Source organism: Camarhynchus parvulus, chromosome 15 (genome assembly GCF_901933205.1).
Source record: "Camarhynchus parvulus chromosome 15, STF_HiC, whole genome shotgun sequence".
NCBI lineage: Eukaryota > Metazoa > Chordata > Aves > Passeriformes > Thraupidae > Camarhynchus > Camarhynchus parvulus.
This window is the reverse complement of record NC_044585.1, coordinates 1,760,933-1,788,045: the sequence shown is the minus strand read 5'-3', so window position 1 is coordinate 1,788,045 and position 27,113 is coordinate 1,760,933. Positions and strand designations below refer to the sequence as shown.

Below are 27,113 nucleotides of genomic sequence, written 5' to 3'. Positions count from 1 at the left end.
CACAGAGATGTACACGGCACCGGCTGTGCGCGGCTCCTGGGGCAGCGGCGGGCGACACGGGTGCACGGGTGACACGGGTGACACGGGTGGCACAGACGCGCAAAGAGGCCACGGGTAGAAAAAGACCACGACGCTATCGCCACGAGAGCGGGGCGAGCCGGGACGGGACAGACAGACAGACAGACACGGGGACACGCGGTGGGTGGCACCGGGCGGCCCGGGACGGGGGACGAGCTCGCCGGGCGGGGCTGCGGTGAAGCGGCGCAGGCGGCGGCGGCACGGGCGGGGCACGGGGCCGAGGGCAGCCGCAGCCCGCCTCAGTCCTTCAGGGTGGCCTCGGACACGCCCTGGGCCAGCAGCTCGGCCAGCACGTTGTCCAGGTAGTTGGGGTCGGGGTAGCCGTGCCCCGTCAGGTTGGATCCGAACTCGGTCTTGTGGTGGATCTCGTTCCACACCACCGTGTCCGACTCGCCCGTGGTGTTGGAGGTGCCGATGGTGAAGATGAGCCGCCGGTCCCAGGCCACGATCAGCAGCTTCAGCACCTGCGGCGGGCACGGCCATGGCTCACCCACCCGGCACCCCTGGCACGGCCTGGCATGGACTGGCACAGCCACCCGGCACCCCTGGCACGGCCTGGCACCTCCTCCCCTGGCACAGCACAGCCTCAGCCCTCCAGAGTGGGATTCAGCACAGTGCCCACAAGATGCCACCCTTCCTTGTGGTATCCCCCACTTCGTTCAGCTGAGGAGTGCAGCTGCAGCCTCCCCATCCCATCCCATCCCATCCCATCCCATCCCATCCCATCCCATCCCATCCCATCCCATCCCATCCCATCCCATCCCATTCTCTCCCTTCCCATTCTACCCTATCCCATCCCATCCCATCCCATCCCATCCCTTTTCTTCCTCATCCCATCCCATTCCTTCCCATCCCATCGCATCCATTCTCCTCCCATCCCTTCCCATTCTATTGCCCCCATTCCTTCTCTTCCCATCTCATCCCATCCTTTCTCTTCTCATTCCATCCCACCCCATTCCTAACCATCCCATCCCACCCCACCCCATCCCATACCTTCCCTTCCCCACCCCATCCCCACTCTCCATCCCATCCATCCTCTTTCCACCTCTTCCCTTCCCATTTTGTGCCATCCTCTCATTCCATCCCCTCCCATTCCTTCCATCCCATTCCATCCCATCCCACCCCATCCCACCCCACCCCAGTCCCACCTTCCTGCCCTTCTCGTTGTCGGGCAGGTAGCAGTGCCGTGGGAAGCCTCGTGCCGTGAATTTCTTGCCGGGGTTGGGATGCTCCGGGCCCTGGGTGGGTGTGGGGACAGGGGGTGAGCGGGGACACGGGGACACGGGGACACGGGGTGGGGTCACTACCCCACGGGGGTCCCCCCTCACCTGGATGCCGGTGGGGATGTCGTAGACGATCCGGATGGTTTTGGAGTCGGTGTATCCCGGGAGGGAGTGGGGGATGAGGTGGAACTCCATCTTCCCGGGGGGCTGCGTGCCCGTCTTCTCCCCATAAATGGCCTTGCAGGTGGGGCACTGCAGGCTCCCGTCCTGGGGGCACCGCGGGCATCAGGGGTGGCACCTCCCAGCACGCACCTGGACCCCCCAGCACCCACCCTGCACCCACCTGGAGCCCACCCAGAACTCACCCAACACCCACCCTGCACCACCTGGACCCTCCAGCACCCACCTGGGCCACCCAGCACCCCCCAGCACCAACCCAGTACCCACCTGGAACTGCCCAGCACCCACCCAGCACCACCTGGACCACCCAGCACTCCCCAATACCCACCTGGAGCCCCCAGCACCCGCCTGGAACTGCCCAGCACCCACCCCTGCCTCCACCTGGACCCCACCCAACACCCACCCAGCACCCATCCAATGCCCACACCCACTCCAGCACCCACTCAACCCCCCAAATCCACCCAGCACCCAGCCAGCACCTAGCTGGAACATTCCAGAACTCCCCAGCACCCACCCAGAAGCCCTCAAACCCACCCAGCACCCACCTGGACCCCCTCAGCACTCACCCAACACCCAGTACCCACCCAGAACCCACTCAACACTCCCCAGTACCCACCCAACAACCCACCCAGCTCCCTCCAACACCCACCCAGTAGTCACCCAGCACCCACCTGGAACCTCTCAGCCCCTCCAGCGCCCACCCAGCACCCCTGACACCCACCAAGCACCCACCCAACACCCACCTGGATCCCCCCAGCACACAACCAACACCCACTTGGACCCACCCAACACCCACCTGGAACTGCCCAGCATCCACCCAGCACCCACCTGGACCCCCCAGCACTCCCCCAACACCCAGTACCCACCCACAACCCACCCAGCCCCCCCCAACACCCACCTGGACCCCCCCAGCACCCACCTGGAACTGCTCAGCACCCACCCAACACCCACCTGGATCCCCCAGCACCCACCCAGCACCACCTGGACTACGCCACCACCCGCCTGGATCCCCCAGCACTCACCCAACACCCACCCAGCACCCACCTGGAACTGCTCAGCACCCACCTAACACTCATCTGGACCTCCCAGCACCCACCTGGATTCCCCCAGCACTCCCCAACACCTACGTGGACCTCCCCAGCACCCACCCAACACTCCCCAGCACCCCTCAGCACCCATCTGGACCCATCCAGCGCCTCTCAGCACCCACCTGGATCCCCCCACCACTCCCCAACACCCAGAACCCATTCAACATTCTCCAGTACCCACCCAACACCCACCCAGCACCCATCTGGACCCAACCAGCGCCCACCCAGCACCCACCTGGGCCCCTTCAGCACTCACCCAACACCCAGTACCCACCCAGAACCCATTCAACACCCACCCAGCATCCACCCAATAACCCCTCAGCACCCACCCAGCACCCAACTGGAATCCCCCAGCCCCCTCCAACACCCCCCCAGCGCCTCCCCCCCGAGCTCAGCCAGCCCCGGGGCGCGCTCTGACCTTGTTGCCGTTGTTGTACATGGCCAGCAGGCACAGCAGGTGGTACATGTGCCCGCACTTGCCCAGCTTGCCCACCAGCTCCGGCTTGATGCCCCTGGGGCTCAGCACGCCCTCGTAGCCAGAGGAGGTCACCAGCCGCTCCATGCAGATGGTGCAATCCTGCCGGCAGCGCCATCAGCACCCGGGGGGATGATGAGGGGTCACCCCCGGCCCTCCCGGAGCCCCCCGAGCCCCCCACTCACCTCATCCGGGGGGTTCTTCACCTTCTGGATGTAGCGGCGCACCACGTCCTCGGGGGTCTTACCTGAGGGCAATGCCATCATCAGAGCCCGCCCGCGGTGCCACCGCCCCCTGGCACGGCACACGGGACGGGGACAGCCCTGCCACCCCCGCCACACGCGACGGGCATCATCCCACGCAAAGCCGGGGGTCCCTCACTTCCCCCTCCGTGTCCCCCTGGCCCCGCAGGGACATCGGTGGCTCCTTACTCTTCTTGAGCTGCTTCTTCTTGGTTTTCCTGCAGATGCCGTTGACGCCGGGGACGGGTTTGATGTCGCTCTTGCTGACGGGCGGGGGGTGCAGGATGGGTTTGGGGGCGCGGGTCAGGCACACGGGCAGCCCGGCGGCGCACATGAGGATCCCCGTCATGCCTGCGCCGGGAGAGCGCCTCTGGCTGTCCGTCTGTCCGTCCTGCCCACCCCCTGGTGCCATCCCCCGCTCCCCGCGCACGGTGGCACCCCGCGGTGGCAGCCGGTGCTCACCTGCGAGCGCGGGATGCACGGGGCCGGTGCCGTTCAGGTTCTTCACCGGCAGCGCTGGGACCCTGCAGGGGACAGGGGACACGGAGGGGCTCAGCAGGGCTGGCAGCGATGGCACTGTCCCCTCCCCGCATGGCATGGCCCCGGGCAGTGTCCTCCCCTGGGACACAGGGCAGTGTCACCTGGGGGCTGCTGGCACTGTCCCCAAGCAGTGTCCTCCCCACAGGACACAGGGCAAGGTGTCCCCTCCCCAGCTTGGATGGCTGCTGTCCCATCCCAGGGGACGGTCACCCAGTGCCACCTGCCCATCTCTGGGCACCCAATGGCACTGGTGGCATCACGTCCTCCTCGACCCGGGGTGGGGGCCTTGTCACGGCATCCCGACGGTGACACCCGTGTTCCCCACCCCCCCGGGGAGGTGGCACCACTCGTGTGCCCCCCAGGGACCCCCACCCTGCTGGGTGGCAGCAGCAGGTGGCACCGGTGGCACCGTGCCCAGGACAGCGTGGGGAAGGGAAGGGAAGGGAAGGGAAGGGAAGGGAAGGGAAGGGAAGGGAAGGGAAGGGAAGGGAAGGGAAGGGAAGGGAAGGGAAGGGAAGGGAAGGGAAGGGAAGGGAAGGGAAGGGAAGGGAAGGATCACAGGGATCAGTTCAGCAGCTCTCAGCCCCACACGAGGGCGTTTTCCCTCATTCCCAAAGCTCCTGTACCCACGCCAAGGCCAGGACAGCGATGGGAGCCCAGTCCCTCCTCCCTGTGCATAGGTGTGTGCCAGGACAGGGACAGCGATGGGGACAGGGACAAGGACTGCTCACAGGAGCAAAAGCAGGAGGTCAGCAGGGGAAGGAAATGTGCCAGGAGTTGCTGGGGGCTCAGAGAAGCCACCTGTCCCCTCAGCCCAGCACTGCCAGCCCCGAGGGGACACCAGGCCAACCCACCATGGGGCACAGCCATGGAGATGTGGGTGCCAGGACAGGGACACCCAGCAGGACACAATTCCAGGGGTCTGCTCGCCCACCTGGACCCTCTGGTGAATCATCCCCAGCAGGGAGGGGACACAGGGGCTGCGGCCCCTCCCCACGGCTGTGCCCTCCAAGGTGGCATCAGGCCCGGAGCTGGGTCACAGAGCCCGTGCTGGCCTTGGGGACACCATTCCCCTGGGGCCAGGCACTCCCTGTGCTTCAGCTGCCATGGATAGCATGGCACGGCCTGGCGCATGGCACGGCCTGGCACAGCATGGCACGGATCACCACATCCCCTCTGCACGGATCCCAGCACCGCCAGCACCACCCAGGGTGGGGACCCCAGGGCTGGAGGTGACACAGCGCCACAAGAGCTGGGGCTGCCCGCAAGGCGACAGCAGGGTCCGAGCCACCCCCATCACCCCCTTCGCCCCTCTGTGTGCCCATCCCCGCCTCGGTGACACCCCGCTTGTCCCCTCCCCAGCCACCACCCATCTTACCCGGGGGGCACGGCAGCCCTGGCGCCCAGCCCAGCCCCGCGCTGCGGCCCGGGCCGGTTGAGGTTGTTGAGCCCGGGCAGCGCCGCGCTGGGCACGCCCTGCCCGGGGCCGAACCCCGCTGCGGCCACCCGCAGCCCTTCCCCCTTGGCCGCCACCACGGCCGGTGTCGCGGTCCCCGGCGGCCACAGCGCGGCCCCGGCGAAGGTGCTGCTCTGGCGGACGGCGCCCGGGTAGAGCTTGCGGCGCTGGGACGCCAGGATGGCGTTGGAGGCGGCGCGGGTGCTGTTCACCAGCAGGCACTGGGGGCACGAGCAGGACGGGGTGCCCGTGCTGGCGCCCACGGGCCAGGACTGCGATTTGGGGATGGAGCCCATGGTGAGCGGGTAGGCCAGGTCCATGCGGCGCCGCAGCCGCCGCTTGCGCTGCGTCTGCCGGTTCATTTGGGACATGCTGCTGAAGTAGATGAGGTAGCAGAAGCCCAGGGAGGAGAGGTCCAGCCAGGGGTGCTGCTTCTCGTAGGCGTTCTGGATGGTGATGCAGATGTCCATGTCGTAGGGGGTCCAGGAGTTGTTATCGTTCTCCCATTCCCACACGATTCCCTTCCCCGGAGCCGAGGAGGGGTCGTAGAAGTTCCTGCGGACGGGGCGCATGGTCCCTGGGGACACAAACACGGGGGTGACACCACTAGGGGGACCTTCAGACATCCCTGCGTCCAGCTTCCAGCCCGGCATCCCGCAGGGAATGAGATACAGAGGCGCCTTGGGGTGCAACAGCTGCTCTGCCCCTTCGCTAAAATCCCCATTGCACCCCAAAAGCGCTTCCCTAGGGATGAATCCAACCCTCACCCCAACACTGGGGACAGTGGCTCGGGCTGCCACCGGACAGAGCCTCAGACCCCTCAGGATCATCCTCCTGGATGTCCTGGGAAGGGCAATGCTGCTCAGCCAGGTGTAGAGAATTCTCCGAGGTGAGAATTCAAAATTTGCAGAGAATTCTCTCACCCTTCACATGAGACTGAAAATCGAATAAAAGTGTTTTTTAAAAGCCTCTCAGTTACCCCATCTCTGGGTCAGGAAAGGGCAGAATCCAACAAATCCTTGTGCTTTTCCCAGCTTTTTTCCATCCCTCTGGTCCAAGCCCTTCCCCACCCTCCCATCCCGGTGGCCATCCCGGGGCAGGGGAAGCATTTCCCGGTCAGGAGAGGTTTCCTGACAGCTGCTGGCTCTGGCAGTGACACAGCCAGGGATTGTCCCACACGGCCGCATCCCGGCCGCTCGCCGCTTGTTTGGGATGGGACTGGATCCCGCAGCCCCCCCCGGAGCTCTGCAGTGAGGGGAGGTATCACAGCCTCTCCTCGAGTGCCCCCCCGGCACGGGGCCTGCCTATCCCCTGGCCGGCACCGTTTGCCCAGCTCGATTAACGGCACTAATTAGCGGTCATTAATCATGGGCCGCATCAGGCAGCAGAGCCAGGCCCCAGCTGCGGCCGTGTGCTGAGGCAGCTCCGCCGGGAGGGGAGCGGGGGGGGGCCCTGCTACCCGCCCTGCCCAAATCCCAAATCCCAAATCCCAAATCCCACTGCTGGCTCCAGGCCACCCACACTGCACTGCCCTCCAACCCCTCTGCCCACTGCCCTCTGCCCACTGCCCACTGCCCATTGCCCACTGCCCTCTGCCCACTGCCCTCTGCCCACTGCCCATTGCCCACTGCCCACTGCCCTCTGCCCACTGCCCACTGCCCTCTGCCCACTGCCCACTGCCCTTTGCCCACTGCCCATTGCTCACTGCCCTCTGCCCACTGCCCTCTGCCCACTGCCCTCTGCCCTCTGCCCTCCAGCCCCACTGCCCACTCCCCTCCACATTCCCCCACATCCATGTCCTGTATCCCACCCCAGTTCCCAGCCCTGCCTCCTTGCCTCCATGTCCCCCATCCTGCTGCTCGCTCTTGTCCAAATCCCACATCCCACCCATAAGCACATCCCAGATCCACTGGTCCTTGCAAATGCATCCCACATCCCCCTGCACCTCACATCCCCATCCCAAATCCCACATCCCATACCCCACATCCCCCTGCCCCTCACATCCCCATCCCAAACCTCACATCCCCATCCCAAACTCCATATCCCCATCCCAAATCCCGCTGCCCCTCCCTCCCACTTCCCAAATCCCACATCCCCCTGCCACTCACACCCCCATTCTAAATCCCACATCCCCCATCCCAAACCTGACATCCCCCATCCCAAATCCCATATCCCATACCCCACATCCCCATCCCAAACCCCACATCCCCCATCCCAAATCCCACATCCCATACCCCACATCGCCATCCCAAACCCCACATCCCCCATCCCAAATCCCCCTGCCCCTCACATCCCCATCCCAAACCTCACATCCCCCATCCCATATCCCCCTGCCCCTCACATCCCCATCCCACATCCCCTGCCCCTCACATCCCGCATCCCCCAGAGGATGAAGGACCATCCCAAATCCCCTTGGCACACACAGCTCCCAGTCCCCAAGGGCCGCCAGCTGTCCCCAGCTGTCCCCAGTCCCTGTCCCCTCTGCCAGCCATGCCAGAGCCACAGGGCCAAGCCAGTGTCCCCAGGGCCACCGGGAGGGGCTGCACGTCCCCGCTCTCGGAACGGGGTCACCTCATTTCGCTCGTCACTGGGTTTGTCTGTCCCCAGGCACTGCGCAGCCCCCCGAGCCCCCAACCTCCTGCCAACCTTCCCCGTGTCCCCATGTCACAGCAGGCACCAGGAGCACCCTCAGCTCAGGGGACCCTCTTGTCCCCAAGCGCCACGAGCCATGTGGCAGCCTCCAAACCCACAGGGGAGGGATGATGGATACAGATGGACACAGGGATGGGGCACACAGGGACCACAATGCTGGGGACGATGGCTGCGTCCCCTGCCATGACAAGCCATTGAGGTCCCTCTCTCAGCATCCCTGTCCCCAAGTCCTGCTGGTGCAGGGACTGTGGCACCAGGGACACCCTGGCAAGCCTTGCTTTGTCACCCCAAATCCATTCGTGGCCCCACCATGGGCACAAGTCCCCAAGGGTTACCCTGCACCGCGGCCATGGGATGTGATGCCAGCTGCTGTCAGAGGATGGGTCCTGGCCAGAGCTGGCAGGAGGTGGCACGGGGACAGCCAGGGTGTCCCGGTGGCTCCCACAGCTCTGAGTCAGCACAGACCCCGCGGGTCGGGCCGTGTCCTCGCTGACTCAGGGCTGCAGGTGCCAAGCTGCCCTTTGCCAAGTCCGGGACCAGCTGGGGATGGATTCAGAGCCAGGCTGGATGGCAGGGGCAGGTGGCACGTCCCTGCTTCTGTCCCATCTCAGTCCCTATCCCCACACCAGGGTCACCCTGCATCACTGGGGACTGGGAGTGGTGGCATCAGTGGCCAGGGGAGGTGCCACAACCACGGGGGTCCTGCTGTGGGTGTCCCCAGGCAGGGCCGCGGGTGTCACCTGAGGTGTGGCAGGTCCCCTGCCCGCTCTGCCTGGCCTGGAGCGGATCCTGCCCTGGGCAGGGATGCAGGGACGGGCAGGAATGCACCCAAGACAGCACATCCCCCACAGCACAGGCAGCACGTGCTGGTTTAATGGGTCACACCGTGACAGGGACACATCTAACAGGGTCTGGGCTCGGTCCCAGTGTGGGATCAGCTCTGATTTCCCACGGGATTCCTGGCCTGGATGCGCTGCAGCAGCACCAACCAGCAGAGCTGCAGCCATCCCAGTGCCCAGCGCTGCTCCCAGGGCCCAGCTGGGGCCTCCCCACTGCCCTGGGCATGGAGCAGCTTGGAGGGGAACAGGAGGGGACAGCGGGATAGTGGGACACAGCACAGCACCCACGGAGGGGACAGGACATGCAGGGATGTGGGGACACGTCCCTCTGGGATGGGGATCCGTGGTGGATGGGAAAGGAAAGGGATGGAGGAGCCTGGAGAGGCCCATGGGGGCACTGGAGCCCTGGAGAGTGAGGGAACAGATGGATGGACAGATGGAGGGAGGGATAGAGGGATGGAGGGATAGAGGAATGAAGGGACAGACAAGCAGAGATACAGAGGCAAGGAGAGAAGGAAGGAAGGAAGGAAGGAAGGAAGGAAGGAAGGAAGGAAGGAAGGAAGGAAGGAAGGAAGGAAGGAAGGAAGGAAGGAAGGAAGGAAGGAAGGAAGGAAGGAAGGAAGGAAGGAAGGAAGGAAGGAAGGAAGGAAGGAATTGATGAATAAGTTGCGATACACTGAATAAGGAGCGAGGGGAAGATGGATGGATGGATGGATGGATGGATGGATGGATGGATGGATGGATGGATGGATGGATGGATGGATGGATGGATGGAATGACAGACAAACAGATACACACAGGGACAGGGGGAGGGATGAAGGGATGGAGGCAAGGAAGGAGGGAGGGAAAGATGGAAGGACAGATGGAAATACGGCGGGATGGAAGGATAGAGGGAGGAGGGAGGAATGTGCCAATGGATGGATGGATGGATAATGGATGGAGAGAGAGGGGGAGCGAAGGCTGTGTGGATGGATGGCTGCACGGACGGACAGATGGACAGACGGAAGGACGGACGTGTGGCTGGATGTCCCTGGCTCGACGCCATCCCCTTACCCGTGTCCTGCCGGAACTGATGCATGGACTGGAGGTCGATGACGTAGGGCGCCAGCTGGACATCGACCTGTCCCAGCACCACGCTGCCGCGGGCGTCCTCCTTCAGCACGTTCTCGATGTGGTGGCACACGGCGGCCGAGTAGGGCCGCCAGCGCCCGTGCTCGTTCAGCCACTCCCACACCACCACGCGGGCCACGTTCTGCGGGGGGAACCCCAGGCCCCCCGAGGCTAGCATGGCCCCCGAGCCCTGCCGCGCCATGCCCGGGGCACAGCGGCTCGGCGCCGCGCTGTGTCCCCGCGCGGGGACGCGGGGGTCACCCGGGGCCCCTCCGGATGCTCCTGCGGGGCTCAGCGGGGCCGGCGCTGCGCGGCTCTGCAGGGCCGGGTGCTGCCAGCCGCGTCCCCGAGGGCCCCGAGCCGCCCGGTGCCGCTGCCCCGGGGCCGCCGCGCGGGGCTGGGCCCATCCATCACCCGGCACGGCCTCGCCGGCTCTTCCTCCTCCCCGCGGAGCTGCTGGCAGGGCTCGGGCTCCAAAAAGCCACACCGGGACCTCGCAGAACGCGTCGGCTCGAGGATGGCGGTGTTTGTGAGCGGCGATGGGCACGCACAGCCCCGAGACGCCCACTCCTCCTCTTCCTCCTCGCGTCCTGCTGCTCAGCCCACGTCCTCGGTGGCTCCACGGCTGTCCCCGCCGCCCTGCGCGTCACCGGTGGCAAGCGACGGGGGTGTCACCTGCAAAACAGGGCCAGGGCGCGGGTCACGCCGGGTACCGCCGGGCGGGTGGCAGCTGGGGGACCGTCCCCACCGCCCCGCCGAGCCGGAGGGCAGCGAGGCCGCGGTGCCCGCAGCCCTGGCAGCGCGGGCTGCTTGCCAACCCCGGCCGGCTGCCGGCCTCCAGCGTGACAGAGGGGACAACGGGGACAGGGGGGGACGGGCCAGCCTGCCCACGGCCCTGGGGGGCTGCCGGGGGTCCCAGGAGCCCGGGGAGCTTCATCGCTCCCCGCGCCGGGGCTTTGGGTGCCGGGGAGCCCGCGGGCCCTGGATCCCGCTCCAGCCGCCGCTGATTTATGATCTGCACTGCAGGCATCGGGCTGGGGGTGCTCCCGGCCCCCCCGAGCCCACCCAGGGCAGCCCCCGGCCCCACGGCGGCGGGCGGGGGGCCCGCGCGAGGGGGGATTCGCCGCACAAACAGGCGGCAGACAGAGGGACGGCCACGGCCGGGCGCACACAGACACACTGACACGGAGAGACACGGGCACACGCGCTGGCACACGCACAGCCGGGGACACGGACAGACAGCGGGACCGACAGGGGGGAGCCACGGCAGCACAACAACCCCCCCGCGGGCACACGCGCGGCCCCGGCTGGGCTGTGCTCACACGCACCGCGCTCCCCACACGCGTGTGCGCCCGCCGTGACCCCGAGCACCGCGCACGGGGGGGACCCTCACCCCAGCCCTGAGCCCCCCCGGACCGCGCGGTGGGGACGATCCCCGGGGCCAACAGCCCCCCCAAAGCGGGCCCCGGCTGCTCTTACTGGAGGGGGGGGTTGAGAGACCAGGCCTGGCCCCGGTGCAGGGTGTCCCCCCCCCGCCACACGGCAGCCCCCCGGTGAGGGCGCCCCGCCGGTGCCCGGTCCCCCGGCATGCCCGGCAGCCCCAGGATGGATGCACGGCCCCGCGGCGCACGGCATCCCCGGGCACGGCAGGCTCTCCCGCTCGGTGCCTGTTGTGTGCCCCCCCGGCGCACGGTCCCCCCCATGCACGGCAGCCCCCATCCCTCCGGGGCACGGTGCCCCCAAGGCACGGCAGCCCCCCCGGTGCCCCGTCCCCCTATCCCGGTGCCCGGTTCCCCGCCATGCACGGCATCCCCCAGCCCGCCGGTGCCCGGTCCCGCCGCCCCCCGAGCCGCCCCCCCGCCCCGCCATGGCCGCCGCCGCCCCGGCCGCGGCCCCCGCCCGTTACCTCCGGCGGCCGCAGCCGCACCGGGACCCGCGGCCGCACCGGGAGCGGCGGCGGCGGCGGGAGCGGGAGCGGCGGGCGCGGGGCCGGGCGGCGGCAGCGCTCAGGCAGCGCCAGGCAGCAGCCACCGACACCGGCACCGGCGGCGCGCACGGCCGCGGGCACACGAGCCGGGAACGCGCGCCGGGAACGCTCGCCGGGGAGCGGGGGCGCGCACGGGGGAGCGGCATCGGCACCGGATCGGTACACCGAAACGGGGCATCGGGAATATGCACGGGAAACTGGGCATCGGGAATATGCACGGGGGAGCGGGCATCGGCACCGGGGTCACGATCGGAGAAGCCGGACACGCAGCGGGGACATGCACGGGGACCGGGTGTCTGCCCCGGGGACACGCACGGGGTTGGGGTCGCTGCACCGGGAGCCCGCCCTGGGATCGGGCTCCCCCACCGGGGCCAGGCACTCACAGCTGGGACACACACTGGGCACTGTGGGGACATCATTGGGACGCATAGGGGACCAGGTGTCTGCACTGGGGACCTGAACTGGGTGTGGGCAGCCACAGAGGGGACACAGCAGGACCAGGGACACCCACCATGGCAGGGCATGGGGGACCAGGGACACACACTGGGGACTGGGCATCTGCACTGGGGCCAGGCACCCCCCTTGGGGACACACACTGGATGTCCCCATGGGCGGCTGTCCCCCAGGTGTACCACCCTGCTTGAGGGGACACTTTGTCCCCGCTTAGGACAGGTGTTTCCCACAGCCTTGCGGGGAAACTGAGGCAAAGGAGGTGGCAGGAGGCCCTGAAGCACAAAGGCACCCCAATATCTGTCACCTTCAGCCCAAGGGCTCGTGGCTCTGCCTGCCAAGGGACAGATGTGGGGACAGATGTGGGGATGGGAGCTGTCACTCTGGCTGACACCATGAAGGGACACACCTGGAGTTGTCATGGCTGTGCCCGTGGCAGGACAGATTTGGGAACAGGGGAGTTGACATTGGGGTTGTACCCATGGAGAGACATCTGGGGACAGATCTGGGGACAGGAGAGCTGTCCCTCTGGTTGTGCCCATGGAGAGACAGATTTGGGGACAGATCTAGGGACAGGAGAGCTGTCACTATGGCTGTGCCCATGGAGGGGCACATCTGGGGACAGATCTGGGAATGGGGGAGTTGTCACTATGGCTGTGCCCATGGAGGGACAGGTTTGGGGACAGGGTTAAGGTTGGGTTAGGGCTTGGGTTGGGGGCCGGGCAGCGGTGGCCGCGGTGGCCTCGCAGTGCCACCTGGTGGCTTCGGGCACGGGGGGTCCCGGGTCGGGCATGGGGACACCCACCCGTCCCCGTTCTTGTCCCCACCGTGGGGGACTCGCCCCGTGCCAGCCCGCAATGAGGTGTGCTCGGGTCTCCTGTGGGGCTGGCACGGGGCAGGGACATGGCACGGGGACATGGAGATGGCATGGGGACACGGAGACAGGACAGAGATCCCGACATGGGACGTGGCAGAAGGACCTGGAGCTGGGGTGGGGACACAACATGGGGACAGAGCTGGGGACACAAATCCAGGGCAGGAGGCAGAGCAGGGACACGGATCTGGGGTGTGATAAGGGGACATGAAGCTGTGACGGGAACACAGAGGTGGGGACAGGGCCGTGGCACAGGGACCTGAAGCCACCCCGAGGAGCCCTGAGGGGGCTCCAGCCATCAGACAGGGGGTGAACCCAGGGCCGGTGGGTGTCACTGAGGGCCTTGGGGACAGGGCCCTGTGCACCGGGGCTGGGCCCTCCACCCGTGTGGGGACACACCCGGTGCAAGCCCCTGTCCCCCCCCAGGTCCCCCCAGCCCCGGCGCCGCCGCTGCCGTGTTTAGTCTGAGCAGGAGCGTGGGTGACCTCCGGCTCGAGGGTAAACAGCCCCAAGGACACCGGGGGGGCCGCAGGGTGGGGGTGACCCATGGGTGGGGGTCCCTGGGGGGAGTGGGGTGCTCCTGTGGGCAGGGTGGGGGACACGCTGGGGACACCCCCACCCACAGCCCACAGAGGACAAGGGTGGGGGGTCCCGGGGTGCTGCCACTGCAGGGAGGTGTCCCCAGACAGACAGACAGACAGACAGACAGACAGTCTGTAGGGCCTCCCCCGGGGCGGGGACCACCCGCCAACACACACACACACACACACACACACGCGGTCTTCTTGCACGCCCCGACACGGGGACCACACACACGCACACGCACATGGCAGAGGCAGCTGGAAGAACAGCAGGAGACAGACAGACAGACGGACGGACGGACAAAGAGGCAGGCAGACAGACAGACAGGAGGGTGGGTGAGCACACACCCGGGCCGTGCTCACACACACGCAGGCACAAACGCACCCGGGTGTGCACACGCGTGGGTTCTGCGCGTGCAAAAGTGTGTAAGGCAACGGACAAATGCGAATTTTGTGCGCACACGGGTGTGTAAACCCACGCACACGCGCAGGGATGCACACCAGGGTCCCGCACACACGTGTGTCCCCAATCGCTCCCACGGGGACCGGGGTCCCGCAGCCGGGCCCGGCCCCGCATCGCGCCCCCTCCCCGCGCCCCCACCTCCCCCGGCCCCCGTTCCTGCCCCTCCCGGGCCGGTTCGCCCCCCGTACCCCGTGTCCGCCCCGGCCGCGGGACCCCGGTGCCGGCGGGGCGGAAGGCGGGCGAGCAGGCGGGGGGGCAGGCGGGGGTCCCTCCTCCATCCCTCCTCCTCCCTCCTCCATCCCTCCTCCTCCTCCTCCATCCCTCCTCCTTCCTCCTCCCCTCCCCCGCCGCCCGCTCGGTGCCGGTGCCGGTGCCGGTGGCCGGGCAGCGCCGAGCCCCGCGGAGCGGCATGGCCGGGGCCCGGGGGTGCCGCCGCCGCCCGGCGCTGCCCGCAGCCCTGCCCGCAGCCCTGGGGCTCTGCGGGACCCTCTGCCTGCTGCTGCTGCCGCCCGCCGCCGCCTGGAGCCCGGCCCTGCTGCCGCCCCCCGCCCGCAGGTACCGGCACCGGTACACGGGGGCTCCGGTACACCGGGGACATGGGGATCGGGGCATCGGGCAGCATCGCCTGCTGCGGGCACCGGGGCTATGGGTACCGGGTACCGGGGGCTGTGGGTACCGGGTAACGGGCTGGGTACCGGACAGGGTGTGTACCGGTACCGGGGAGCACCGGGGGGGTACCGGGGGCCACCAGGCACCGACAGCTGCGGGTACTCGGCACCAGGGGCGTCAGGGAGCTCCGGGCACGGGGGACACCGGGGATGTGGGGATGTGGGCACCTGGGAGACTCCGGGGATCTGTGGGTACCGGGGGTATCAGCCATGGGGGCATCACACACGGGGTTCTGTGGGTACCGGGGGGCTCTGTACCAGGCGTGGGGGCACCACGGACCGGGGGCACCGGCGGCTGGGCACTGCAGGGAGGGGCTCTGTGGGCTGTGGTGCTGGGGGTGCTGGGGAGGGGGAGGCTGGGGGCACTGGGAGATACTGGGGCTAGCTGGACTGGCTGGGGCTGGGGGCTGCTGGGGCCAGCAGGACTGGCTGGGAATATCAGAGCTGCCAGGCTTAGCAGGGTGCTGGGAGCTGCTGGGGCTACTGGGGCTGCCTGGGCATTTTGGGATCCTGGGGCTGCTGGGCATACTGGGGCTGAGGCTGCTGGGTTTACTGGGATTACTGGGATGGATTATTGGGGCTGCTGGGCATACTGGCACTCCTGGGGCTGCCTGGGCATACAGGGACATGCTGAGGCTCCTGGGTTTGCCTGGGCATATTGGGATCCTGGGGCTGCCTTGGCATGCTGAGAATGCTGGGCATGGTGGGGGTGCCTGGGCATACTGGGGGGGCTGGAGCTGCTGGGAGGGCTGGAGTTGGTGAAGAGTGAATGTCCCCAGCCCCAGGGTCCCCAGCCCCAGGGTCCCGCCCGTCCCTTGGAATTGGCCCAGTCCGGGGGTCTGCGGGTGCTGTGGGGGGCTGTGGTCCCTGTCCCGCCGCAGCGCTGGGGGGGTGCCGGCAGAAGGGGGGGTTGTTTACAGGAAACCCTCGGCTCTGGCCGTGTCTCCGGCACCGGATTGCCGGGACCTCCCGGTTCCGCTCGGCTCGGTGAGGCGACGGGCAGAAGCCGCCTCATTTCCCCTTCCCCTCCCGGCCAAGCCCAGGAAGCCCCCGGCGCCTTGGCACAGCCCTGCCGTGTCCCCCCGGGACCCCCAGGCCAGCACCCAGGAGTCCCTATCCCATCCCACCCCATCCCTCCCTGAGGCATTGCTGGGATCCCACGTGCCCCAGCCGGGGGCACAAAGCCAAGGGCTGATTTGGGGAACGGGAGTGGGATTGGGAGCCAAACCTGGTGTGGGCTTTGTCCCGGGTGGGCACAAGCCCTGGCAGCAGAGCCCGGAGCCCCTGGGTGCCAGCGCAGTGCCGGGTGGGCCGGGGTCACGCCGGGCCAGGCGGGAGCTCACATGCCAAAGCCTGCCAGCTCCTGCCCCGCTTCTGGGAGGGCATTCCCCTGGGAAACGAGCCGGGACCCGTCCCCATCCCATCCCATCCCATCCCATCCCATCCCATCCCATCCCATCCCATCCCATCCCAACAGGCATTTCCACAGCTGGAGAGCTGGCACCGCCCAGCAGCTGTCTGTCCCCGCAAGGGGGACAATGCCACCCGGGAACCCCTTGGCACGGCAGGGTGGCCGCGGGAACGCGGTGACAGCCCCGGCGGGCTCTGTGCCTCCCCAGCCCTGGCACGGCGCCCGCCTGGGACGCTGCCCAGCCGGAAAGCCCTGTGCCACCCCGCTGTCCCCCCCGCCTCCGGCACCTCCCAGACAATTGTCCCCCCGCGGCGCCCGCTTGTCCCTGCTGCCACCGCCTCCCTCCTTGCAGCACTGCAGCGGGCCCAAAAAGCTCGTTTTTTGACCCAAATTGTGCAGCCTTTGAATTTAGAGCTGCCGAGGGTACGGCGAGTCCTTCTGTGTGCTCGGTGTCACGGCACCGGTGCGTCCCCCTCTGCAGGGGGAAACTGAGGCTGGGTGCCCGGGGAGGGGGTGGGCAGAGCCTGGCATGTGGGGCAGAAGAAAGGAGCCTTTGTATGGGGTGGGCTGGGGGCACGGGGGGGCTCTGGGCCTGCTGCAGGCCGGGCGGCGCCAGCGCTGCTGGGAATGCAGCAGGAATGTGCCACCCCACGTGTGTCACAGCAGGGCTCCCCATGGGCACCCCAAAAACCGGGCATGGGCGACAGTTTGGGTGGCAGCACCATCGTGGTGTCCCCACGGAAGGGCTGGTGACATCGGTGGTTTCCCTTCCAGCAACTGGTGCTCCTACACGGTGACACGGACAGTGTCGTGCCACGTCCAGAACGGGACCTTCCTGCAGAGGGTGTTCCAGGGCTGCCGCTGGCCCCTGGCCTGCAGCGGGGGCAGGTGAGCGGGGCCACCGGGCTCCCCTGGCAGCAGGGACAGCCGGGATGTCCCCAGGCCGGGTGTGAGCTGCCCCTGTGTGCCGCAGCTACCGCGCCGTGGTGAGGCCGCTCTACAGGGTGACCTACAGGACACTGACGGCGCTGGAGTGGCGCTGCTGCCCCGGACACGCCGGAGCCAACTGCGAGGAAGGTGGGACATGGACGGGATGGGGAGCTGGGCAGGGAGGGGAGGGGGCACCCAGGGGCTGTGGGACACAGCTTCAGTGTCACTGGGGGGTGAGGAGAGGGATGGATGGATGGATGGATGGATGGATGGATGGATGGATGGATGGATGGATGGATGGATGGATGGATGGATGGATGGATGGATGGATGGATGGATGGATGGATGGATGGAGATCCCTGGGTGGGATGGTGGATGGACAGTCAGGGGGACAGGGATGGGTGGGCACTGGGACGTGCCTGGGATGGGGAACTGAAACAGCCAATGGACGAGGTGTGGGTGGATGGACAGATGGACAGATGGACAGATGGACTTTCCTCGGCATGGCAGTGCCCACGAGGGCATGCAGCCCCCCAGCCACGAGGGCCCGGCTGTGGGTGGGCAGTGGATGAATGGGTGCGAGGCTGTGCCGTGTGTGGGAGGACGGGCGCTGCCAGCTCTGACAGGGGGGTCTTTGTCCCCATTGTCACTGCATCCTCCTCCTCCTCCTCCTCCTCCTCCTCCTCCTCCTCCCTCTCCCCCAGGACCCCACCGTGGGTCCCAGCCCGGCCCTGGCTCCATGGGGGCTGTGAGGGCAGCGGGTGGCACCCAGGGGTGGGGACACCCAGGGGTGGGGACACCCAAGGGTGGCACGGGGGCTCTGCAGGGCAGCGGGTGGCACGGGGGGGCCGGAGGCAGCTGGGTGGGCGCAGTGCTGGTGGAGGCGGGGGGTTCTTCCTCCTCCTCCTCCTCCTCCTCCTCCCTGCGTGCTTGGCCGCCTGCCCCACATCTGGCCCCACTTAGGGCTGTCCCCTGCAGCACGGCGGTGGCCGTGCCGGGGCGGGGTGACAGCGTGGGGGGGCTCGGGGGCCACCTCTGCTGCAGACACCCCTTTGCTGCCGTGCTGGGTGGCCCCGAGCCGCTGTCCCCGGGATCCCTCGGTGGGGACAGGGGACTGGGACACCCCCGTGGGGGGTGGGCAGTGTCCCCAGGACTGTGCCCCCCCTCCAAAGCCACCCCCGGAATGGGGCTGGGGGCCGTGGGGTGTTTGGGGGGTGGCTTCAGGGCTGAGGGGGGAATTGGGGGGCTGGGGCTGAGATTGAGGGGTGATCATGGGGAGATTTGGGGGGTCTGGTTAAGCACCGTGGGTGGGTTTGGAGGTTGTGGGGTGGGGGCACCTGGTGGGGGGGTTTGGGGTCTCGTTCAGGACCACGGGTGGGTTTGGGGGATCCCAACTCAGGGTTATGGGTGGGATGGGGGGTCTGAGGCTCACCCCGAGCAAGGATGGGCCCCACAGCCCCCAGTGTGTCGGAGGGAGGTACAACAGGAAGGTGTGCCCCCCGGGCTGACCCCCCTTTCCTCGGCAGAGCCTCGCCCCTCCCTCACCCTGCGGGACCCCAGCGCCGCCCCCCGCCGGCCGCCCCTGCACCCCGCGGCCTTCTCAGGTGGGTCCCTCCCTCCCCAGCCCCGCTGGGGGGGCACAGAGGGCCGGGTGCCCCCCACCCACCGCCCGTGCCCCCCATTCCCCGCAGGGTGCCTGAACTGCAGCCGGGTCGGGGAGCTGACGGCGCGGCTCGCCACCCTCGAGGCGCAGGCAAGTCCCGTTTGGGCTCTGGCCGCTTCCCCTGCTCCCCCCGAGGGGCACTGGGGGGTCACTTTGCGTCCCCTGCGCTGCCACCCAGCCCGTGTCTTTGGCAGGTGGCCCGGCTGGCGGTGGCCGAGCCCCCCAGGGGCAGCAGCCCGGGCAGGGGAGCCGAGGCCGGGCAGCTCTGGGGGTCCCCGGCCGCCCGCGGGAGCCCCGGCGATGACGGTAAGGCAGGGTGACAGTGGTGACAGTGGTGACAGTGACAGTGCCACCCGGCAGCACCCGCAGCACCACACTGGGTGCTGTCAATATTTTGGGGACTCCTCACTTTGGGGCAAAGCAAAGCTGTCCCAGGGCAGTGGTGACACTGAGCCGGCCCCCCTGACAGGGGGGTCTTTGTCCCCATTGTCACCACATCCCCATTGTCACCACATCCCCACTGTCACCACATCCCCATTGTCACCACATCCTCCTCCTCCTCCCTCAGGACCCCACCGCGGGTCCCAGCCCGCCCTGGCTCCCTGGGGGCTGTGAGGGGCCAGCCCAGCCCAGGGAGGGGCTGGGGGGCCGGGTGTGGGTGGGGGGCGCCCCGAGGGGCTGTCGCGGGGTCCCCCCCGCTCAGGGCGCCGCTGTGCCACAGGGACACCCGGCTGGAGGGGCCCCCCCGGGCCCAAGGGCGACGCGGGAGGACGGGGAGCGAAGGGGCCAGTGGGGCCACCAGGTACGGGGGACACCGTGGGGGGACCCCAGCCGGGTGCCTGGCCCAGCCGAGCCCCCCCTTTCCAGATTTAGGGGGTCCAAGCAGCACTTTGGGGGCTCGGAAGGGCTCCAGCGCTGCACAGCCCCGATCCTCACCCTCCTCTTCCTCCCTGCAGGTCCCCCCGGCCCCCCAGGACCGCCCGGCCGCGATGGGGCCCGGGGGCTCCCCGGAGAGAAGGGGTCCCCCGGGCCCCCCGGCCCCCCGGGCCCCCCTGCCCCGCTGGGACCGGCGATCCCCCGGCTGGCCGAGCCCGGTAAGGGGGGCTGGGCTGGGGTCCCCCCCAGAGTGACCCCAAAAATGGGGCTGGGCTGGGGCAGGGCTGGGCTGGGGGGGGTCTGAGCCTCTCCGGGGCTGGGGGTGGTGTGGGGACATCCTGGGGGGCACTGGGGATGAGATGTGGGACACTGAGCAGCACTGGGGTCCCCCCTGCCATCACTGGGGTTCACAGATGAAGTGTGGGGCACTGAGCAGTAGTGGGGACCCTGAGACATCATTGGGGTGCCATGGATGAGATGTGGGGCACTGGGCAGCATTGGGGACATCCTGGGGGGCACTGGGGTCCTGGGGATGAGATGTGGGACATTGGCCAGCACTGGGGACCCTGGGGACATCATTGGGGTGACATGGATGAGCTGTGGGGCACGGGGCAGTACTGGGGACATCCAGAACATCCCTGGGGTGACATGGCGAGGTGTGGGGCACTGAGCAGTACTGGGGACCCCCAGGCCATCTCTGGGGTTCAGAGATGAGCTGTGGGGCACAGGGCAGTACTGGGGACCCTGAGGACATCATTGGGGTGACATGGGTGAGCTGTGGGGCACTGGGAAGTACTGGGGTCCCCCCTGCCATCACTGGGGTTCACAGACGAAGTGTGGGGCACTGAGCTGCACTGGGGACATCCTGGGGGTCACTGGGGTCCCACGGATGAGATGTGGGGCATTGGCCAGCACTGGGGACCCTGGGGACATCACTGGGGTCCTGAGGATGAGCTGTGGGGTACTGAGCAGCACTGGGGACCCCCAGGCCATCTGTGGGGTTCACAGATGAAGTGTGGGGCACTGGGCACAGCCGGGCACCCCTGACACCCCCAGGATTCCAGGCATGAGGAATGGGGGGCACTGGGCACTGCAGGGCACCCCCTGCCATCATTGGGGTCACAGGGATGAGTTGTGGGGTGCTGTGAAGTGCTGGGCACCCCCTGCCATCATTGGGGTGACAAGGATGAGACACACGGGGCAGGGCAATGTGGTCCCCCCATGTCCCCAGACGGGGGTCACAGGGTCCCTGCCCCAAACACTCCCCCCCCATTGTCCCCTCTAGGGGACCCTGTCCTGTCCAACACCTTCACCGAAGCCACCAGGAGCATCGTGGGTCCCGTGGGCCCCCCCGGACCCGTGGGGCCAATGGGTGAGGGTGTCCCCTCGCCCTGTCCTTTGTCACCCCCCGATGTTTTCGGGTGCCCCAGGGCAGGGCTGAGCCGTGTCCCCCCCTGTCCTTGCAGGTCCTCCCGGCCCCCCGGGGCCCCCCGGACCCCCAGGACCCGATGTAAGTGCTGGGGGGGGTGGGACAGGGCAGGGCTGAGCCCCCGTGTCCCCCCAGCGCTGATGTCCCCACCGTGTCCCCGCAGGGCAGGGCAGGAGCGCCCGGAGCCGCGGGGCCCCCGGGGGACAAGGGGGACACGGTGAGTGCCGCAGGGACACGGTGACACCGCCCGGGCGGGTCTGGCAGCCTCCGTGTCCCCCGCAGTGTCACCAGGGCCACCCGGGCAGCTCTGGTGGCCCCCGTGGTGGCCGTGTCAGGGTGGGGGACACAGGGGGTGCTTTGGGGTCACCTCTGCTCCGCACAGCCCGTCCCTGCTGGGTGGCCCCGAGCCATTGTCCCCATTGGGGACAGGGGAGCCCGCCATGGGGTGGGGATGTGGGCAGTGTCCCCAGGATTGTCCCCACGCCCTCCAAAGGCGTCCCCAGAGTGGGGCTGGGGGCCGTGGGGGGGTTTGGGGGGTGGGCTCAGGGCTGGGGGGAGCGTTTGGGGTGAAATGGGGGGAACTGGTGTGGGGGCATGGGGAGATTGGGGGGGTTCAAGACCATGGGGGGGTTTGGGGGTGTGGGGTGGGGGGGCTTGGTGTGCGGTAATGGGGGGTTTGGGGTTTGCTGTGGGGTCATGGAGGAGTTGGGGGTTTGGTGTGGGGTTATGGGGGGATTTGGGGTTTGGTGTGGGGTAATGGGGGATTTGGGGTCTTTAGTGGGGTCATGGGGGGGTTTGGGGGTCTGGTGGGGGTAATGGGAGAGTTGGGGGCTGGTTTGGGGTCGTGGGGGTCTGGAGGGGTGAGGGGGGGTTTGGTGTAGGGTGATGGGGTGGTTGGGGATCTGCTGTGGGGTCACGGGCCAATTTGGTGTGCAGTAATGGGGGATTTGGGGTCTGCTGTGGGGTTATGGGGGGGTTGGTGTGCACTAATGGGGGATTTGGGGTCTGCTGTGGGGTTATGGGGGGTTGGTGTGCACTAATGGGGGATTTGGGTTCTGCTGTGGGGTTATGGGGGGTTGGTGTGCACTAATGGGGGATTTGGGGTCTGCTGTGGGGTTATGGGGGGTTGGTGTGCACTAATGGGGGATTTGGGGTCTGCTGTGGGGTTATGGGGGGTTGGTGTGCACTAATGGGGGATTTGGGGTCTGCTGTGGGGTCTCAGCCCGGGCTCTGCCGGCCCCTCCCCTGCCGTGGCTCCGGCCGTGCCCCCGGTGCTGAGGGCTCTGTCCCCGCAGGGTCCCCAGGGCCCCCCGGGCAGCCGCGGGCAGGACGGGGCTCAGGTACGTGGGGGGGTGGATGTGGGGGGTGTGCGGGGACCCCCCCGGCCGCAGCCCCCTGCCAGCCCCTCTGCTCTCTGTGTTCCAGGGCGAGCCGGGCCCCCGGGGCCAGCCGGGCCACAGGGGCACGTGGGTGAGTGACACCGGGGACACCGGGGAGGGACACGGGACTGACGGGGCGGCTGCGCTGGGAGGAGCCCGACACCCTCCCTGCTGTCCCCTGACACCCTCCCTGCTGTCCCCTGACACCCTCCCTGCTGTCCTCTGCAGCTCTGGGACCCCGGGGATGTCCTCAGGGTCCCCACTTGTTCCCTCTACCCCACAGCTTGTCCCTGGGTCCCCAGGGTTGGCAGGGGCATCCCCAGCTCTGCCCAGTGCCCCACAGCTCATCCATGGCACCCCAGTGACGTCCTGGGTACCCCAGTGACATCCTGGGTGTCCCCAGCCCTGCCCAGTGTCCCTCAGCTCATCCCTGGCACCCCAGTGACATCCCTGGCACCCCAGTGACATCCTGGGTACCCCAGTGACGTCCTGGGTGTCAGCAGCTCTTCCCAGCGTCCCATAACCATCCATGGCACCCCAGTGACATCCATGGCACCCCAGTGGCATCCTGGGTGTCCCCAACCCTGCCCAGTGCCATGCCTCATTCCCAAAGGTGGCTCTGGGGTCCCTGGCCAATGTCACCCGCACAGGCTGATGGGCACAGGGTGGGCTCAGACCCCCGGGGGTTCCCCCTCTCCTTCCCCTGGTGTCCCGGTGATTCGGGGGGTCCCCGTGTCCCCCCCCCCGGGGGTGGCCTGGGCCCATGTGGGGTGCAGCCCCCCCTGAGCCCTCTCTCTGTCCCCAGGGGGAGGGTTTGCACCAGCTCCGCGAGGCGCTGAAGATTTTAGCGGAGAGGGTTTTAATCTTGGAAACAATGATCGGGCTCTACGGTGAGTAGGGGCACGGGGACCCCCGGGGTGACCCCCACCCCTGCCAGCAGGTCACCAGGCCCCCGTGACATCACGGTGGCCCTTGGCATGCATGATGTCATCACCCACATGGTGCCATCGTGGCCAGCACTGGGACCCCCAAAGGAAGGGCCACCAGGGTCCCGCCACCCTCACCCCCAGCTGGGCACCCCAGAGACCCCCCCAGGCACTGCAGGGACACCTGTGGCAGTCTCAGTGTTGGGGACAAGCTGGTGGCCCTCTGAGACGGTTGGGGACGTGTCCCCCCCACGTTTTGGAGAGCTCAGTGTGCTGGGGGTGGCAGAGGGAGCACCCCCAGCTGGGGACATCAGTGTCCCCATCAGGGCACTGCCAGGGACATCAAGCCAGCACAAGGGGCCTCCCCTGTCCCCATGGACCCACAGGGATGGGGACCCCCGGCACCCTCTGAGACTGGGAAGACCCTCCTAGGAGACCTGGCACCCCTCCTCGTGCCCCAGCACCCCCATCCTGCTGGGGCTGCACCCCTGCCATGCTGTGCCACCCCTGCCATGCCGTGTCCCCGTGCCGTGTCCCCACGCTGTGCCCGCCGCGGGGCCAACGCGCTCTGCTCTGCTCTGCTCTGCTCTCTCCCTCTCCCCCAGGCCAGTAGCTTCCAAACCCTCCTGCGGCAGCAGGCCCGGCTGGAGGTCCTGGCTAGAAGGGTCACCTTGCTGGAAGCCATCATCTGGCCAGGTAACCACGCCCTGCCCCGCCCTGCCCCGCCCCGCACGCGCCCAGAGCCGCGGCACCCCCGGGAGCGGGCACGGGGCACGGGGGGTGCAGCGCCCACGGGAACGGGCACCCGAGAGCCCCGGGGCCACGGGAGAGCTCGGAGACCTGCTTGGATTGAGGGGGCAACCGTGGGGATCCTCCTGGATTGAGAGGTGACCATGGAAATACCCTTGGATTGAGAGAGGCAACTGTAAAAATACCCTTGGATTGAGAGGGGCAACCATGGAGATCCTCCTGGATTGAGAGGGGCAACCATGGAAATACCCTTGGATTGAGAGAGGTGACCATGGAGATCCTCCTGGATTGAGAGAGGTGACCATGGAAATACCCCTGGATTGAGAGGGGCAACCATGGAGATCCTCCTGGATTGAGAGGAGCAAACATGGAGATCCTCCTGGATTGAGAGGTGACCATGGAGATCTGCCTGGATTGAGAGGAGGAACCATGGAGATCCTCCTGGATTGAGAGAGGTGACAATGGAGATCCCTGGATTGAGAGGGGCAACTGTAAAAATACCCTTGGAGTGAGAGGGGCAACCATGGAGATCCTCCTGGATTGAGAGGGGCAACCATGGAAATACCCTTGGATTGAGAGGGGCAACCATGGAGATCCTCCTGGATTGAGAGAGGTGACAATGGAGATCCTCCTGGATTGAGAGAGGTGACCATGGAAATACTCTTGGAGAGGTGACCATGGAGATCCTCTGGGATTGAGAGGCGCAACCATGGAGATCTGCTTGGATTGGAGAGGCAAACATGGAATACTCTTGGACTGAGAGATTGAGAGAGGATCGGAGAGGCAAACCTGGAAATAATATTGGATTGAGATGGGCAACCATGGAGATCCGTTTGGATTGAGAGGGGCAACTGTGGAGATCCATTTGGATTGAGAAGTGACCATGGAGATCCTCCTGGACTGAGAAGGGCAACCATGGAGATCTGCTTGGATTGGAGAGGCAAACATGGAATACTCTTGGACTGAGAGATTGAGAGAGGTGACCATGGAGATCCTCTGGGACTGAGAGGGACAACCATGGATATCTCTTGGATTGAGAGGGGTCACCATGGAGATCTCTTGGATTTAGCCATGCAACCATGGAGAACCTCTTGGACTGAGAGAGGCAAACATGGAAATTCCCTTGGATTGACAGGCGACCATGGAGATCCTCGTGGGCCAAGGGAAACTCTGGAGATCCCCAAGGTTTAAGGGAGACCATGGAAAGACCCTCTCACTCCAAAGGAATCCATGGAGACCCCTCTTGGAACAAGAGGAACCCTGGAGCTCCTTAGGGTTCAAGGGAGACCATGGAGAGACTCAAAGGAGATCATGGAAACCCCTCTTGGATCAAGGGGACCCATGGAGGTCCCCCAAGGCCAAGGCAAGCTCCAGATCCCCTGTGGAACCATGGGAGACCATGGAGCCCCTCTTGGATTGGGAGAGACAACCACAGAGCCCCTCTGGGGCCAAGGGGAAACCCTGGAGCTCCCCGAGGGCTCCAGGAAATCCTTGGAGAAGGGAGACCATGGAGACCCCCTCAAGCCAAGGGAGGCTCACAGAGCCCCCCAGGCCCCCACGGGGACCCTCTCGGGCTGAAGCAGCTCCCAGAGCTCCCGTTGTCCCCAGGGATCCCCCGGTGCCACCCCCACCCCATGCCAGGGTGCCCCCCACCCTCCTCCCGCCTCCCTCTCCCCATTCCAGCTGTGCTTTCCCACCGGGCTCACACCGGGGGTGCCAGGCAGGGGTGCCAGCTTGGGGGTCCTCGGGCGGGCGTCCCCAGGGCTTGGGGACACCCCGAGCCACCACCGTGGGGCAGTGACCCCCATTTCTGCGGGGCAGAACACACACAGACAGCCCCCAGCGCTGATCTGGGGGCTTTGGAGCGGGGGGTGACATCCCTCCCCCTGACACCCCCTTTCTCCTCTTTTCCCACAGAGCCAGAGCCCGGCTCGGGCAGCGGCGCCCCCGGCACGGCGACCCCCGGGGTGCCCCGTGCCAAGCGTGGCGGCGGCCGGCCCCCGTACCGCATCATCATCGCGCGCGCCCCGCCCCCCGGGCCGTGACAGGGCCACCCCGGCCACCCCCGGGGTCACCCCGCCGTGCCACCCTGGGGAGCAGGACGGGGACACCCCCGTCCCCCCTCTTGGTGCTACTGGTGGCACGGCACCGCCCCCCCCGCCACGCTTCACCCCCATCGCCGCTGCCAGGGCCCCCCAGGGCCAGGGGTGTCCCCAACGCCATCGCTGTCCCCTCCCCGCCATGGGGCAGCTCTGGGGGAGGGGTTCATCTCATCCCAGCCTGGGGAGGGGATTGGGGGGCTCAGTGGGGACCCCCAGGGTGGGGACCTCGCTGTGCCGCGCGCTTCGCTGCTTTGGGACACGCCAGGGCATTAAATGTCCCCAAATCCACGTCCTGTGGGGTGGCTTGGTGTGCCAGGGACATCCCAGGGGACATGGGCACCTGTGGGATGGGATGGGATGGGATGGGATGGGGTGGGATGGGATGGGATGGGATGGGATGGGATGGGAGAAAGGATGAGGAGGATAGAATGGGAAGGGATGGAGTGGGATGGAAGGAGAATGGATAGGAAGTAATGGGATGGGGTGAGGAAGAAAAGGGATGGGATGCAATAGGATAGAATGGGATGGGATGCGTTGGGATCCATGGGATGGGATCCATGGGATGGGATGGGATGGGATGGGATCCATGGGAAAGGATGGGATACATGGGATGGGATCCATGGAATGGGATGGGTTGGGACAGAATGGGATCTATGGGATGGGATAGGATGAGTTGGGATCCATGGGATGGAATCCATGGAATGGGATGGGATCCATGGGATGGGATGGGTTGGGTTGGGA

The 27,113-nt window shown here is 67.2% G+C and overlaps 2 protein-coding genes across 3 annotated transcripts; one reads left to right on the top strand and one right to left on the bottom strand.

Moving 5' to 3' along the window:
- Positions 1–10: 10 nt before the first annotated feature.
- Positions 11–14,490, bottom strand: DTX1 (deltex E3 ubiquitin ligase 1). 2 transcript variants are annotated; one of them, XM_030958775.1, is made up of 10 exons: positions 14,427–14,490; positions 9,827–10,558; positions 5,205–5,859; positions 3,749–3,810; positions 3,476–3,637; positions 3,230–3,291; positions 2,988–3,146; positions 1,407–1,568; positions 1,227–1,316; positions 11–542 (listed from the first exon to the last, which is right to left on the bottom strand). In XM_030958775.1, exons 2-10 carry the CDS (start codon positions 10,083–10,085, stop codon positions 318–320), a joined length of 1,836 nt encoding a protein of 611 aa, XP_030814635.1. In that variant the 5' UTR covers positions 10,086–10,558; positions 14,427–14,490; the 3' UTR covers positions 11–317. The 2 variants fall into 2 exon arrangements, with proteins under 2 accessions (XP_030814635.1, XP_030814636.1); XM_030958776.1 differs by lacking the exon at positions 14,427–14,490 and adding an exon at positions 11,790–11,850.
- A 344-nt stretch (positions 14,491–14,834) lies between these two features.
- Positions 14,835–26,629, top strand: EMID1 (EMI domain containing 1). Its single transcript, XM_030959093.1, has 15 exons — positions 14,835–14,917; positions 17,092–17,205; positions 17,291–17,394; positions 18,774–18,851; positions 18,939–19,000; positions 19,105–19,216; positions 19,632–19,712; positions 19,867–20,004; positions 21,072–21,158; positions 21,253–21,296; positions 21,379–21,432; positions 22,511–22,555; positions 22,641–22,685; positions 24,126–24,216; positions 26,188–26,629. The coding sequence occupies exons 1-15, from the start codon at positions 14,835–14,837 to the stop codon at positions 26,313–26,315; spliced, it is 1,266 nt and encodes a 421-aa protein (XP_030814953.1). The 3' UTR covers positions 26,316–26,629.
- Positions 26,630–27,113: the final 484 nt, after the last annotated feature.